At 48.8% G+C, this 15,330-nt stretch overlaps 1 protein-coding gene across 1 annotated transcript in view; it reads left to right on the top strand.

Moving 5' to 3' along the window:
* The window catches only part of HEATR5B (HEAT repeat containing 5B), a 66,124-nt gene extending 64,042 nt beyond the window's left edge, over positions 1-2,082 (top strand). Inside the window, 1 exon segment of the mRNA XM_049784291.1 lies at positions 1,340-2,082. Within this exon segment, the coding sequence (XP_049640248.1) occupies positions 1,340-1,644 (305 nt within the window). The 3' untranslated portion in view covers positions 1,645-2,082.
* Positions 2,083-15,330: the final 13,248 nt, after the last annotated feature.

Here is a 15,330-nt window from a genome sequence, read left to right as displayed (position 1 = left end):
AAAGCACCAGTCCAAAAAGTGCTTCATCCAAAGATGCTTCCAACCAATGAGTAACAAGCATCTGCTGAATAGGGTGGCATTCGGTTAATCCAACAGTGGGTCACAAACCTGGCATCTGTAAGGCCCTGAGTTTGATCCATAACACCACAAAACAAAGTGTTTTTTTTGTCGTTGCTGTTGTTATTAGGGTTTTATTTTTGGGCACCTGGGATTGAACCCAGGTTGACCACATGCAAAGCAAACACCCTCCTCCTCCGTGCTAACTCTCTGGCCCCTGTTCTGGTTTCTAACCCCCACCTCACCCCCCGATTTTATTCTGTGTTCCTCTATTTCTGAGGGCTCTGACAGAAACGAGTTGCATGTCTGTGGAAATAACGAAGTGCAGGTTTGGAATTTAAAAAACAATAGCAACTTGGGGCCGGAGCAACAGTACAGCAGTCCCTGGCATCCCGTCAGTCCCCCTAACCTGCCAGGAATGATACCTGAGTGCAGAGCCAGGAGTGATCCCTGAACACCAATGGGTATGGCCCCCCCAAAAAAACAAAACAAAATGGGCTGGAGCAGTAGCGCTAGAGGTAAGGCATCTGCCTTGCAAGCGCTAGCCTAGGACGGACAGCAGTTTGCTCTCCCAGCGTCCCATAGGGTCCCTTCAAGCCAGGAGCGATTTCTGAGCGCATAGCCAGGAGTAAGCCCTGAGTGTCAACGTGTGTGGCCCAAAAGCATAAAACAAAAAACTCTTAAAAAATGTATGAAAAAAACAATTCAAGTTTTCTTTTCTTTTCTTTTTTTCTTTTTTTTGTTTAGTTTTTGGGTCACACCGGCAACGCTCAGGGGTTCCTCCTGGCCCTGCATTCAGTAATCGCTCCTGGCAGGCTCGGGGAACCATATGGGATGCCTGGAGTCAGAGAGGGCATTTGCCTTGCACATCGCCAACCCAGTTCCAGTCCCCCGACACCCTATAAGGTCTGTCTCCCAAGCCTGTGAGGAATGATACCTGAGTGCAGAACCAGGAGTGATCTCTGAACACCAATGGGTGTGACCTTCTCCAAAAATAAACAAGCTAAAACCCACAACTCTTTAAAAAAAAAAAAGTATGAAAAAACAATCCAAGTTTTCTTTTCATTTGGGGAGGGGGTCACAACCGGTGACCAACTCAGAGGTTCCTCCTGGCTCTGCGATCAGAAGTCACTCCTGGCAGACTCAGGGAGACTATATGGGATGTTGGGGTCTAACTTGGGTCCATCCCAGCTCGGCCACATACGTATAGGCATATGCCCTACCCCTGTGCTATTGCTCCGGGCCCAATCTGAGTTTTCTGACGGTGTTTCCGTTTCTGCAGGGGTGCAGCTCCTGGCCCTCCTGGTACCCACCCTGATCTCCTACCTGCTGGACGGGGCAGCCTTTGCCGAGGCCGGCGCAGCCTCCAGGAGCCTCCATGAGTTTGCACTGCAGAATCTCATGCGCATTGGACCCCTGTATCCCCGCGCCTTCAAGACAGTCATGGGCGCTGCCCCCGAGCTCAAGTCACGCCTGGAGACAGCTGTGAGGGCCAGTCAGGCCAGCCAGGCCAAGGCCGCCGCCCGGCAGCCCACCCCGGCCGTACACGCCGCCCCCACCATCAAGCTCAAGACCAGTTTCTTCTGACCTCACTTGTCACTTGTCACTGGCCTCCTCTGGGTGGGGGGCGCCCAGGAGACCCTGATTGACGTCATCATGGGGTCCCTTGGGTTGTCCCAGTTTCTCTCTCTGCCTCAGTGGAAAGACAAGCTTGACTCTTCCAACTCTCCAAGACCAAGCGATTGTTGTATATTTTCTTGTTTGTTGGTTTGTTTGCTTTTAAATCATCCTTGCGATGCTTCTCTGTTATTAATTTATTTCGTGAGCACCTGAGCCATGCTCCTTAAATGTTTCTAAAGTCTCCCCCACTTCCCTCCCATGTGCCTGTCTGTCTGTCCAGTGAGCCACAGCCATTGGCAAGAAAAAGGGGTCCATGGGGCTGGAGAGATAGCACAGCGGAAGGGCATTTGCCTTGCACGCAGCCAATCCAGGACAGATAGTGGCTCAAATCCTGGCATCCCATATGGTCCCCCGAGCCTGCCAGGACTGATTTCTGAGCACCACTGGGTGTGACCCAAAACAACAACAACAACAACAACAACAACAAAAGAAAGGGGTCTGGATTCAGTTATCCGACAGGAAAAAAAAAATTCTGAGACAAGATCTGGATTTTCAGTTTTGAGGGGATCAAACTCGCATCTCTTTGGCAGTGTTTCACAAATAAAAGTCATATTTCTTAATGGTTCTGAAAACCAAGTTGTCTATGGAGGTAATAATGGTAGTAGTTTTAGTGCCATTCTAGGTTTGTCCTGCCCTTTTCCCCAAAGTCGCCCACTGTGTTGCCTGCCCCCAAGCCCGGCCCGGGTCATTGTCCCCACATACACCCCTTGTCCACCTCGGCTACCCCAACCTTTGCTCTAGGCAGAATTTTCTCCTTCCATTGTTGGTGACTAAATGATGGAGCTGCTAATGGGATTCAGACCCTCCTTTGGGGGACCTTCAGGTGTTTTTAAAGTGTGTGGGAGGTCACAGAGCCAACCACCTGCTCACTCACCCCCTGAGGCCTGGGATCAATTCCCCTGCACCCCCAGAAATGATTGCAGAGGAAGAACTCTCTGCCTGTTTTTGACGCCTCCCATCAGGCCACAGCCTTGTAATTATGGAGCCTGAGTTCTGGCTCTTCTGGTCAGTTTGGTTTACCAAGTGTTTCTGGGGTGTCTGAGGCCCAGAGCAAAGTGGGGTGGAGGCGGGGGAGGGACTGTCCTGATCAAGGTGAGCAGAGTGGGGTGTCTCTCCAGCCTGGCCTGGGGAGTCTGAGGGAAGGAGCCAGGCAAGACCCACTGCAGTGACCAGCACATTCTCAGCGCCACACAGGAGCAGACAGCTCTGCAGACCATAATCAGAAGTAGAGTCACTATTCTGGAATCCCATGTGGCCCCCGAGCACTGCCAGGAACTGCCTCTAGGCCTTCTCAGCCAGACAGTGCCCACAGGATGGTGCAGACTTTGGGCTCCATTCAAAGGAGCTCAGTGGGGCTTGGAACTAACCCAACAGGGCAGGAACTAACTCTGTGGGGCCAGGACTAACTCAGCGATACTCGGGGCTCAGTGCAATGCTGAGGACTGAGCTCAAAGCCCTTGGAGCTGCCCCTCAGTCTCTAAGTCGCTGTTCCAGGCTGCTTCTGCTCTTGGGGGTTGGCACGTGCCAGCCCCTTTTTCACACGCACAGAGTCTGTCCACTTCTGCACTGTCTCTTCTGGTGTTTGAGCTTCCCCCTCCCCAGGTTTCCCCATTGCTTCCTGCTTCAGGGGTGTTGCATCATGTAATCATGTAGCAGCAATGATGATCTTTGTGGGTTTGGGGGGTAGTATTTTTTTTTTTTTTTGGCTTTTCGGCCACACCTGCTGATGCTCAGGAGTTACTCGTGGCTCTGTGCTCAGGAATCACTCCTCGCAGGCTCAGGGACCTTATGGGATGGAACCTGGCTGGGTCGGCCGCTTGTAAAGCAAGCACCCTCCTCACTGTGATATTATTCCAGAGCCACCCTTTTTGTTTTCTTCTTTTCTCCATCTGTCCCTTCCTCCTCAACACACTTTCTCAGACCTCTTACTTTTTTTAAACTTTATTTATTTATTGATCGATTGATTGGTTTTGGGGCCACACCCAGTGGTTGTCAGGGCCTACTGCTGGCTCTGCACTCAGAAATCTCCCCTGGCAAGCTGGGGAACCATATGGGATGCTGGGAATCGAACCAGGGGTCCCTCCTGGTTGGTCACATGCAAGGCAAATGCCCTACCGCTGTGCTATCTCTCCAGCCACATGACCTCTCATTTTTCTAGTTCTTTCCACCATGGCAGCTTTGAGATTTCTGTGACTATGTGCGTAAGATAGTCCCTGACCCTACCTGCCTCAAGAATTAGTATAAATTTCTTCCCCTCCTCAGCCTCTGAGGTTTTTCTCACCCTGAAAAATTAATTCATTTGATGACAGTCCTCCCTTATCAAGAAGCTAAGGCAGGGGGCCATAGCGATAGTACAGCTGTAGGGCCTTAGCTTTGCAGGCAAATGACCCAAAACAGACCAGTTCAATCCCCGGCACCTCATATGATCCCCTGAGCCCACCAGGAGCCATTTCTGAGCGCAGAGCCGAGAGTAACCCCTGAGTGCCACTGGATGTGACCCAAAAAACAAAATAAAATAAAAAGAAAACCACGGTCACAAAAAATCAACGGATTTTTTTTATATATATATATTTTGGGGTGTCATACCCAGCAGTGCTCAGGGGTTCCTCCTGGCTCTACGCTCAGAAATCACTGGGGACCATATGGGATGCCGGGATTCAAACCACCGTCCTTCTGCATGGAAGACAAACGCCTTACCTCCATGCTATCTTGCCAGCCCCAAATCAGTGAATTCTTTCTGAGCCTGAGTCTGATGGCATTATTTTCCTCCCCAGATAATAATCAATAATAATATCGACCAGGGCCCGGAGAGATAGCATAGCAGCATTTGCCTTGCAAGCAGCCGATCCAGGACCAAAGGTGGTTGGTTCTAATCCCGGTGTCCCATATGTTCCCCCGTGCCTGCCAGGAGCTATTTCTGAGCAGACAGCCAGGAGGAACCCCTGAGCATCGCTGGGTGTGGCCCAACCCCCCCCCCCAAATAATAATATCGATCAAAGCTTGCATTCTCAAATTGATCTGAATTCTGAAGTCAGGTGCCCCTAGGGTAAGTAGGATCGCTGCAGGGAGACAACTTTGGATGACAATTTTTTGAGGCTTCGTTTTCCTCATCTATAAAACGAAAAAAACGATTAGCTCAGAACAGCTGCTTGTCTATAATGTGCGAATTCAACCTTACTTTTTTCTCAAAGCTAATCTTTAATCCTTAAATACTGACTTGATATTAATTATTCCGTTAAGTCATTTTTACTTGTATGTAAAAGCGCTATCACAGTCTGACACATGAAATAGATTCAGTCCGGGCACAGCTGGGAAAATATGGGGAACTGGGGACAGAGCAATAGCACAGCTGTAGGACACTTGCCTCGCATGCAGCTGACCCGTGATGGACCCGGCATGATGGATCCCATATGATCCCCTGAGCCTGCCAGGAATGACTCTGAGTGCAGAGCTAAGAGTAACCCCTGAGCACTGCTGGTGTGGCACAAACAAACAAACAAACAAACAATATATGTATCACCCGACCTGGCAAAGTTCATTCTCTGGGCCCCAGCACCAAGCTAGGTGCTGTTGGCCAGAATTTCTTCTCATTTAAATAATACCGGGTGAGGGCTATACTTAGCCCACTTTTCAAAACACTTAATTATAAGAATCACTGCGCTTCACATTCCCTTCATTCTTAATTGGAATTTGTAGGTTGATGCCAGAAATGGCAAGAGAACAGCTATAAATATATTTCTAAGAGCTTTTCCATCACAGGGCTCCTTTCAAAGCCCCGATCTAACCCTTGCAAACCCTCTCTTATTTGAAAGGCTTTTGGAATTAATATTTGTGGGCATCACAAAATTTTGCATAAATAATCATTTCAGGCCTTAATTAAAAAATAATTTCCCAAGTTATGTGTTTAGTGAGGTCACCAAAACCAGGACCAAATCTTGCAAGCAGAGGTGACCAGGTAGGATCTCTCTCTCTCTCTCTCTCTCTCTCTCTCTCTCTCTCTCTCTCTCTCTCTCTCTCTCTCTCTCTCTCTCTCTCTCTCACTCTCTCTCTCTCTCTCTGTCTGTCTGTTTCTCTCTCTCTCCCCTCTCCTTTTCTCCCTCTCATTCTTTCTCCCTCTCAGTCTTACTTTCTCACTCTTTCATTTTTTGTTTGGTTTTTGGTTTTGGGGCCAGCACTCAGTAGTTCTTCCTGGCTCTGTCCTCAGAAATCACTTCTGGCAGGCTCAGGAAACCATATGGAATACTGGAAATCGAACCCAGGTCCCTCCTGGGTCTGCCGCATGCAAGGCAAACTTCCTACCCTTGTGCTATCTCTCCAGCACCCTCTCTTTTACTCTTTAAAAAAATTACATGAATTATTTATTTTTATTATATTTTAAATATATTTAAGCAGCATGATTACAAACATGTTTGTGGTTGCATTTTAGTCACAAAAAAGAACACCCCCTTCACCTTTCTTATTGTCATGATTATTCCCAGGTATGGACACCTCAGCACACACCCTTTCATTTCTGAATTTTATTTTTCTGTTATTATTTTCTGTTGTTTGGGGACCACACCCAGCAATGCTCATCGGGGCTTACTCCTGACTCTGCACTTAGGGGTCACTCCTGGTGGCACTCCAGGGACCCTACCGGATGCTGGGGATCAAACTCAGGTCAGCCAAGTGCAAGACAAGCACCCTCCCCACTGTATAATCACTCCAGCCCACACCCTGAATTTTCAGGGTGACTCACAGGGACCCAAGAAAAGTGTAAATGATCTTGGCTTTCTCTGCCAAGTCCTACCTGTGATGAGTCATCTCTGTAAAGGAGAGACAGGTGGTGGGTAAGGCACTGGCCTTGCACACAACCGACCTGGGTTCAGTTGTTCTATTTTCCTCTAGAGCCCCCCAAGACTAAAACTACGTGGGGCCAAGTCGAAGCGTTTTTCACCTTTAGTCCATAGTGATGCCTGTATTGTTCCAGACATTCATTTCTTTTTACATAATATATTTATTTAAGCACCATGATTACAAACTTGTTTGTAGTTGGGTTTAAGCTATAAAAAAGAACACCCCCCCCCCCGGGGCCGGGCGGTGGCGCTAGAGGTAAGGTGCCTGCCTTGCCTGCGCTAGCCTTGGACGGACTGAGGTTCGATCCCCCGGCATCCCATATGGTCTCCCAAGCCAGGAGTGACTTCTGAGCTCATAGCCAGGAGTAACCCCTGAGCGTCACCGGGTGTGGCCCAAAAACCAAAAAAAAAAAAAAAAAAAAAAAAAAAAAGAACACCCCCTTCACCAGTGCAACCTTCCCACCACCAATGCCCTCCATCTCCCTCCTCTCCGACCCCCTGCCTGTCTTCAAGACAGGCATTCTACTTCTCTCACCCACTACCATTGTCATGATAGTTGTTGGCGTAGTTATTTCTCTACCTGCACTCACCACTCTTTGTGGTGAGCTTCATGTCTTGAGCTGGACTTCCCAGCCCTCCTCTCTTTGTCTCTGAAGATTATTGCAAACATGTCTTTTATTTTTCTTAAAACCCACAGATGAGTGAGACTATTCTGTGTCTATTCCTCTCCCTCTGACTCACTGAGCATGATAGTTTCCATGTCCATCCATGTGTAGGAAAATTTCATGACTTCACTTTCCCTGAAAGCTGCATAGTATTCCATTGTGTAGATGTACCACAGTTTCTTTAACCACTCAACGCCAGACATTTTTAGTTCTCCCTCCCTCTCCTTATTTACTCACTCAGTTTCCCAACTGTTTTGGGGTGAATGTAGGGGTGAGGGCTTTTGAGTTCACATGGTTGTGTTCAAGGCTTACTCTTCACTCTGTGCTGAGGGATCTCTTGTGGCAGGACTCTGGGGATCCCCCATTGGATGTGGGGATCAAACTGGAGTCAGTTGTGTACAAGGCAAACACCCACCTTTGCATGCAGTTGACCTGGGTTTGATCCCATAGGGTCACTGGAGTCTTCCAGGGGTAGCTTCTGAGTACAGGCCCCCAAACTGACCCCCCCCAAATTTTGTATTGCTTGTTATTAAAAAAAAAAAGAAAGAAAGAAAGAAAGAAAAGGAGATGGGGTGATAGCACAGTGGTAGGGCGTTTGCCTTGCACGTGGCCAACTCAGGACGAACCTGGGTTCAATCTTTGACATCCCATATGGTCCTCCAAGCCTGCCAGAAGCAATTTCTGAGTGCAGAGCCAGGAATAACCTCTGGGTGTGGACCAAAAACAGAGAGAGAGAGAGAGAGAGAGAGAGAGAGAGAGAGAGAGAGAGAGAGAGAGAGAGAGAGAGAGAAATGATTATAAAATAGGTTGCCAAAAGAAAATCTGAGAGAGAGAGAGAGAGAGAGAGAGAGAGAGAGAGAGAGAGAGAGATAGGTTGCCGAAAGAAAATCTGAGAAAATTATGATTTCTTCCGAGGGTGTTACTAACGACACTGAAAGAATCACTTGGTGTTGGTTGAACCCTCTATGTTACCATTTAGACTATTCCTATGTGCAGAGCCAGGAGTAAGTCCTGAACATCCCTGGGTGTGGCCCAAACACACACACACACACACACACACACACACACACACACACACACTTTATTTTCTTGGTTTGTGGACACATCTGATGGTGCTCAGGCCTAAATTCTCCTCACTTTGTGCTCAGAATCATTCCCGATTGCACTCCAGAGAACATTTGCAGTGACATTTTTGCAAAGTGCAGTGGCCAGTAGCAGAGTTGGAATCTGGGGTCAGCTGCGTGCCAGGCAAGGAGCCTTCACTACTGTGCTCTCTCCGACATTCCCCTTTAATTCCCCTTTATGAGTTTTAGACATGATTGTCCATGAACATTTTTCATTTTATGGTTCTCTTTGCTGTAGTAGCCCTGTACTTTGATCGACAATATTGTGGTAGAGATGTGGTTTCACGCAGACGATGTCCCCTACCAGACCCTCCCCAGTGTTCACTCCCCTCCCCTCTCCCTGGTAAGTTTAGTTCCATATACTAGTTCTCAGGTTCTGTTACCTTTGGCCATTTTGAGGGGCAGGTTTGGGCCATACCCTGTGGGGGCGCTTAGGGATTATTCCTGACTCTGCACTCAGAAATCGCTCCTGGCAGGCTTGGGGAACCATAAAGGATGCTGGGAATTGAATCCAGGTTGGCTTCATGCAAGGCAAATAGCCTACCACTGTGCTATCACTGCAACTCCTCCCTCCCTCCCTCTTTCCTTCCATCTTTCCTTCCCTCCCTCCCTCTTTTCTTCCTTCCTTCCTTCCCTCCCTCTTTCCTTCCTTCCTTCCCTCCCTCTTTCCTTCCTTCCCTCCCTCTTTCCTTCCTTCCTCCCTTCCTTCCTTCCTTCTTTCCTTTCCTCCATCCCTCTTTCCTTCCTTCCTTCCTTCCTTCCTTCCTTCCTTCCTTCCTTCCCTCCCTCCCTTTTCTTCCTTCCTTCCCTCCCTCCCTCTTTTCTTCTTCCTTCCTTCCTTCCCTCCCTCCTTCCCTCCCTCCTTCCCTCCCTCTTTCCTTCCTTCCTTCTTTCCTTTCCTCCATCCCTTTTTCCTTCCTTCCTTCCCTCCCTCCCTTTTCTTCCTTCCTTCCCTCCCTCCCTCTTTTCTTCTTCCTTCCTTCCTTCCCTCCCTCCTTCCCTTCCTCCTTCCCTCCCTCTTTCCTTCCTTCCTTCCTCCCTACCTCCCTCCGTCCCTTCCTTCCTTCTTCCTCCCTTCCTCCCTCCCTTCCTCCTTCCCTCCCTCCCTCCCTCCCTTCCTCCTTCCCTCCCTCCCTCCCTCCCTCCCTCCCTCCCTCCCTCCCTTCCTTCCTTCCTTCCTTCCTTCCTTCCTTCCTTCCTTCCTTCCTTCCTTCCTTCCTTCCTTCCTTCCTTCGTTTTTGCATCACACCTAGTGATGCTCAGGCATTACTCTGGCTGTGCGCTCAGAAATCACTCCTGGCAGGCTCAAGGGACCATATGGGATGCCGGGAATCAAACCCAGGTAAGCCACGTGCAAGCAAACACCCTATAGCTATGCTATCTCTTCAGCCCCATCCTTACTCTTTGTTGTTGTTGTTGTTGTTGTTGTTTTTGTGTGTGTTCTTTTGTTTTATTTTTATTTTGGGGCCACACCCGGCAATGCTCAGGGGTTACTCCTGGCTCTGTGCTCAGGAATCACTCCTGGTAGGCTTTGGGGATCCTATGAGATGCCAGGAATTGAACCTGGGAAGGTCTTGTGCAAGGCAAAAGCCCTCCCAGCTGTGCTATCACTGGCCCCTCTTCCTTACTATTTCTTTGGGCCGCCACAAAAGAAAACAATATTGAATTTTAAATAAAAATTGTCTGGATTCCTTAACCTTATTCAAGTTTCTGAATTTCTGGAATGGTGCCCAGATCCTCAGCATTGCCATGCTCATAAAAAATAATGTGTTACTTTTCAATGATTTGGAGAACTGAGTTAATTTATGTGTAAGGAAGGTCAGATGGGGGGCTTGGGGAGGGACAGGCAATCAGAAATTTAAGTCTAAATGAGACCGGGTGTCTTCCGGCAGAAAAGGGTCCCCCTGGAAACGAGGCTGTTTCCGCAGCTTGGGGCGCAGGACCAGCCTGCCTCCCCAACTGCTCCCCCGCCTTGATGTTATTTTCATGTGATGGGGGTGACATTCATTGTTGGGAAGCCAGAATCTGCTTAGAAACAGGGGCTCAGCACTATTTTAAAAAGGAGAGGAAAGCAGCCATCTGTTGAATAGAATTTTCTTTCATTCAGTGGGAATTGGGGGGGGCAGAGGGAGGACCCCACCCAGCAATGCTTAAGGCCGTCTCCTGCCTCTGTGCTCAGGGATCACTCACGCCCTGAGTAATTTCCTGTGCTGGGAATCAAACGTGGATGGTCATTTGTGAGGCCAGTGCCCTACCCACTGTACTATCTCCTTAGTCCCTCATCCGGAAATTTTTAGAGGAAGAAGGGCCAGGCTGTGGCTTTGAGGAGAGAGGCTGTTTGCCAACATACAGGCACTGTGTTTTTTTTTTTTCCCTTTACACCCCTCACAGGCACTGTGTTTTATCCTTTTTTTCCTGAACTTTCAGAGAGGGAAGATGAGTGTCACTTTGCAAAACTCACCGAGATACTTAAAGAACAAACAAAAAACAACCAAAAACTAAATATTCCAATGACATAAATAACCTTTTAGCATTCCCCAGGGTTTCACTATCAGCTAATCACACTACTGCATAAATCAATTTTTTTAATATGCTTGAAAGGGAAACCTTATTTTTTTGTGTCACACATTTTTTTTTCTTTTGGTTTTTGGGTCACACCAAGCAGCGCTCAGTGGTTCCTCCTGGTTCTACGCTCAGAAATCGCTCCTGGCAGGCTTGGGGGACCCTATGGGATGCCGGGATTCAAACCACTGTTCTGCATGCAAGGCAAACACCTTACCTCCATGCTATCTCTCTGGCCCCAGTTTTTTTTTTTTTTATTATTGACTTATAAAATAGAGCAAATAGGAAATTGAGTAACACCTTCAGGTCTAATCAGGTAAAGCACAGGTATTTATGACTTAGTGTTGGGGCCACACCTGGTGGTTTCTGGGGTATTTATTCCTGGCTGTGTGCTCAGAGGTCACTCCTGGCAGTGCTCAAGGGACCAAAGGTAGCGCTGAGGGATCTAACCGGGCTTGGTCACATGCAAGCTCTAACTCTTAAACTATTTCTCTAGTTGCAGGTATTGAATTCTTTCAAGATTTTGACTCTACTCAATTTAATGTTTGAACAAAGAATAAAAAAGCAAATGATTGAGCTTTCAGCATTTCAGCTCTTCATGCCTACATTAAGGTGCCCTAATGAGCATAATTATAATAATTAGCCAGAATATATGTATGCCAGGAACGATGTTGATCTTTCTTCTCTCACTTGATCTTTACTTTTTTATTTTGGCCATATCAAGTGGGGCTCAGGGGTTACTCCAGACTCTGAGCTCAGAAATCACTTCTGTCTGGACTTGGGGGACTAGATGGGATGCTGGGGATTGAACCCAGGTCGACTGCATGCGAGGCAAGAACCCTCCCTGCTGTACTATCTCTCTGGTTCTTTTCTTTCTCTTGACCACCTCTTAGTAACTTTACAAGGCGAATAGCATTCTATTAGAAAATTCGAGAGAGAGAATTGAGTCTGAATCAAGTTTTTTATTTGTGGATGATTTCTACATTTGGAAAATGGTAGAAGGGACTGGAAAGATAGTACAGCAGGTAACAAACACATTTGCCTTGCATGCAGCTGGCCCGGGTTCCATCTTCAGTATCCCATCTGGTCCCCTGAGCCCATCAGAAGTGACTCCAGAGGGGCTGGAGAGATAGCACAGCGGCATTTGCCTTGCAAGCAGCCGATCCAGGACCAAAGGTGGTTGGTTCGAATCCTGGTGTCCCATATGGTCCCCCATGACTGCCAGGAGCGACTTCTGAGCATAGAGCCAGGAGTAACCCCTGAGCGTGGCTGGGTGTGACCCAAAAACAAAAAACAAAAAACAAAAACAAAAACAAAAAAGTGACTCCAGAGCACAGAGCTCAGAGAAAACCCTAAGAAACCCTTCAGCAGGGGCCAGGCGGTGGCGCTAGAGGTAAGGTGTCTGCCTTGCCTGCGCTAGCCTTGGACGGACCGCGGTTCTATCCCCGGGTGTCCCATATGGTCCCCCAAGCCAGGAGTGACTTCTGAGCACATAGCCAGGAGTAACCCCTGAGCATCACCGGGTGTGGCCCAAAAAGCAACAAAACAAAACAAAACAAAAAAACAACAACAAAAAAAAACCTTCAGCAAAGGTGACAGAGTAACCATTGAGGGGGGCACCCCCCTGTGGTTGCCCCATGGAAAATGTCCTGGCTCTCATGGGTGACTCCGCAGAAGAGTGTCACCATGAACTTGGCATGTGCAGTCAAGGATTAGAAAGACATGTTAGGGGGGGCCGGAGAGATAGCATAGAGGTAAGGCGTTTGCCTTTTATGCAGAAGGTCGGTGGTTCGAATCCCGGCATCCCATATGATCCCCTGAGCCTGCCAGGAGCGATTTCTGAGCCTGGAGCCAGGAGGAACCCCTGAGCACTGCCAGGTGTGAAAGGAAGGAAGGAAGGGAGGAAGGAAGGAAGGAAGGGAGGGAGGGAGGGAAGGAGGGAGGGAGGGAGGGAGGAAGGAAGGAAGGAAGGAAGGAAGGAAGGAAGGAAGGAAGGAAGGAAGGAAGGAAGGAAGGAAGGAAGGAAAGACGTGTTAGCACCGTGGTAGGGCATTTGCCTTGCACTCTGCTGACCCAGGATGGACCCTGGTTTGATTCCCAGCATCCTGTATGGTCCCCTGAACCTGACAGCAATGATTTTTGAGTGCAGAGCAGGAGTAACTCCTGAGTGCTGGTGGATGTGGCCCCAAAACAAAACAAAGTAATAAAGTGATATCCATTTTTTTTTTTTTTTTTTTTTTTTGGTTTTTGGGCCACACCCGGCGGTGCTCAGGGGTTACTCCTGGCAGGCACGGGGGACCATATGGGACAGCCGGATTCGAACCAACCACCTTTGGTCCTGGATTGGCTGCTTGCAAGGCAAATGCCGGGCCCATCCATTTTTTTTTTAAAAAGGAAAGATTATTTTCAGACCCAGTGGTGCTCAGGATTTCCTCCTGGGTCCAGATACAAACAACATGCAAGGTAAACACCCTACCTACTGGGCTATCCTCTGGACCCCAAGTTGTGTTGTGTGGGAGTAAAATTCCAAAGGAGCAAAAGGCATAAAAAACGAGGGCTCTCTGGTCAGAGAACCGGGCTATTATATGATTGTCTCATAAAGCCATGCTGTCATATGTGTGTTTCCCAGGGGTCTGTACACACACACACACACACACACACACACACACACACACACACACACACACAATCTTCTAGAAGAGAAAAATAACTAGCTCCATCACCTTGTGCTTAGAAGAGGAACCTCCTCCCCTTCAGAAGGCGAGAATGTGATCTTTCCACAACACCCTTCCGTGGCACTCAGGCTGGTCACCAAAATGGAGGAGGCCACTGTCCACGGGGAAGGTCACTGTGGACCTGCTTTGGATTTGTTTTCTGAGCTGTGAAATAGAGGATTGGGGACTCTCTCTCTCTCTCTCTCTCTCTCTCTCTCTCTCTCTCTCTTTCTCTCTCTCTCTCTCTCTCTCTCTCTCTCACTTCGAGCCAACGTTTATGACGAAGGACTTCTTGGCGGGGTGCAGCACGAGCTTTTACTCTAATAAAGAATGAACACCTTTGCCCCAGAGGATAGGGAGGAGAAGGAAAGAAACTGAGTGGAAGAGGAGAAAAACAAATATGAAAGGACGGGGACAGGGCCAAGCGGTCTCAGATGCATTGGTGCAGATTAAAAAAAGACAGAACTAGGCTCATCTCCTTCAGGGGATGGCCCCTGGCTGGCCAGGCTGGGGAATCTTGTTGGCAAATGGATTAAAGTGTTAAAAACTTAAAAAAAAAAAAAAAAAGAACTAAATACCCAAGCCAAAGGCAACAACAATGGAATCAAGAGACCCGAACTAAAGCAGTCTAAACTTAAAATGGGCCTGTTATACCAGGGTAAAGGAGGGTGATATAGCATGCACTCTGGACTCCTTGGTGGGGAGAGGTCGACACTGGTGGTGGGACTGGCCCTGATTCACCGTATCTATGAAATTCAACTGTGAAGGACTTTCTAGATCACAAGGGTTTCAATAAAATTTAAAACCTTAACAAATAAAAAGAGGGCCTGGATACCAGGCGCTTCCTGTCAAGGGGGTGGAGCAGGGACAGGGACAAATGTCCTTCCCTTCCAGTGTCCCTCATCAGCTCCCACTTTTCCACGAGAGTGGAGTGGGGCTGGGTTTTCTGCAGAGGCTCATGGCAGAGAACAGCAGGGCGAGGAGTCAGTCCTTCGCATGAGCTGTTCCTTTGCTGGTGGGTGAGCCTTCGGGTAAGCAGCACCTTTGCAGAGCGTACAGAAGAGGAAGAAGTGGCTTTGCTCTGTCATGCCTGGCCTTTGGGAGCACAGGACAAGTGGGCCGGGAGCCCATCTGGATGGCCAGGGCAGTGCCTGGGCCAGGAAGGGACATCGGTTCTGGACATTGGAGACAAGGACATTGGCCTGGAATGGGCTGGGGTTAGGGGGTGGGGGGGGGGAGCGTGTCCTTCCTCTCCATATCCCCAGGGACAGAGGGAGCCCATTTCCTTTACTGCAAGGAGAGGAAGGGGCCAGGGTGGCAGCCAGAGGTGGGGGTGAGGATCTGCGGGTGGCTTGGATCCCCCCACTTCCAGCCAAAGGAGAAAGAAAGGGCCAGGGGTTCAACAGGTCTGTCCCCCAGGCTCAGAAAAAGCAAGGTAAGGGTCAAGACGACAGCATAGTTTGTTTGCTTTGCATGAGGGAGACCCAAGTGGATCCCTAGCACTGCCAGGAGTGTCACCTCTGACGCCACCGGTGTGGCCCCCCAAAAACAGACAAACAAACAAAAAAAGCAAGACAGAAGCTTGCATGGTCAGAGCCAAAGAGGGGTCAGGACTCCCAACTCTTTCCGGCTGGATCGTTTTCCCCCCGACTGACCAATGGCTGCAGCTCAATCATGGGGTGCTGGCATGCCAGCT

Source organism: Suncus etruscus, chromosome 12 (genome assembly GCF_024139225.1).
Source record: "Suncus etruscus isolate mSunEtr1 chromosome 12, mSunEtr1.pri.cur, whole genome shotgun sequence".
Classification (NCBI taxonomy): Eukaryota; Metazoa; Chordata; class Mammalia; order Eulipotyphla; family Soricidae; genus Suncus; species Suncus etruscus.
This window is presented reverse-complemented; position numbering and strand designations above follow the sequence as displayed.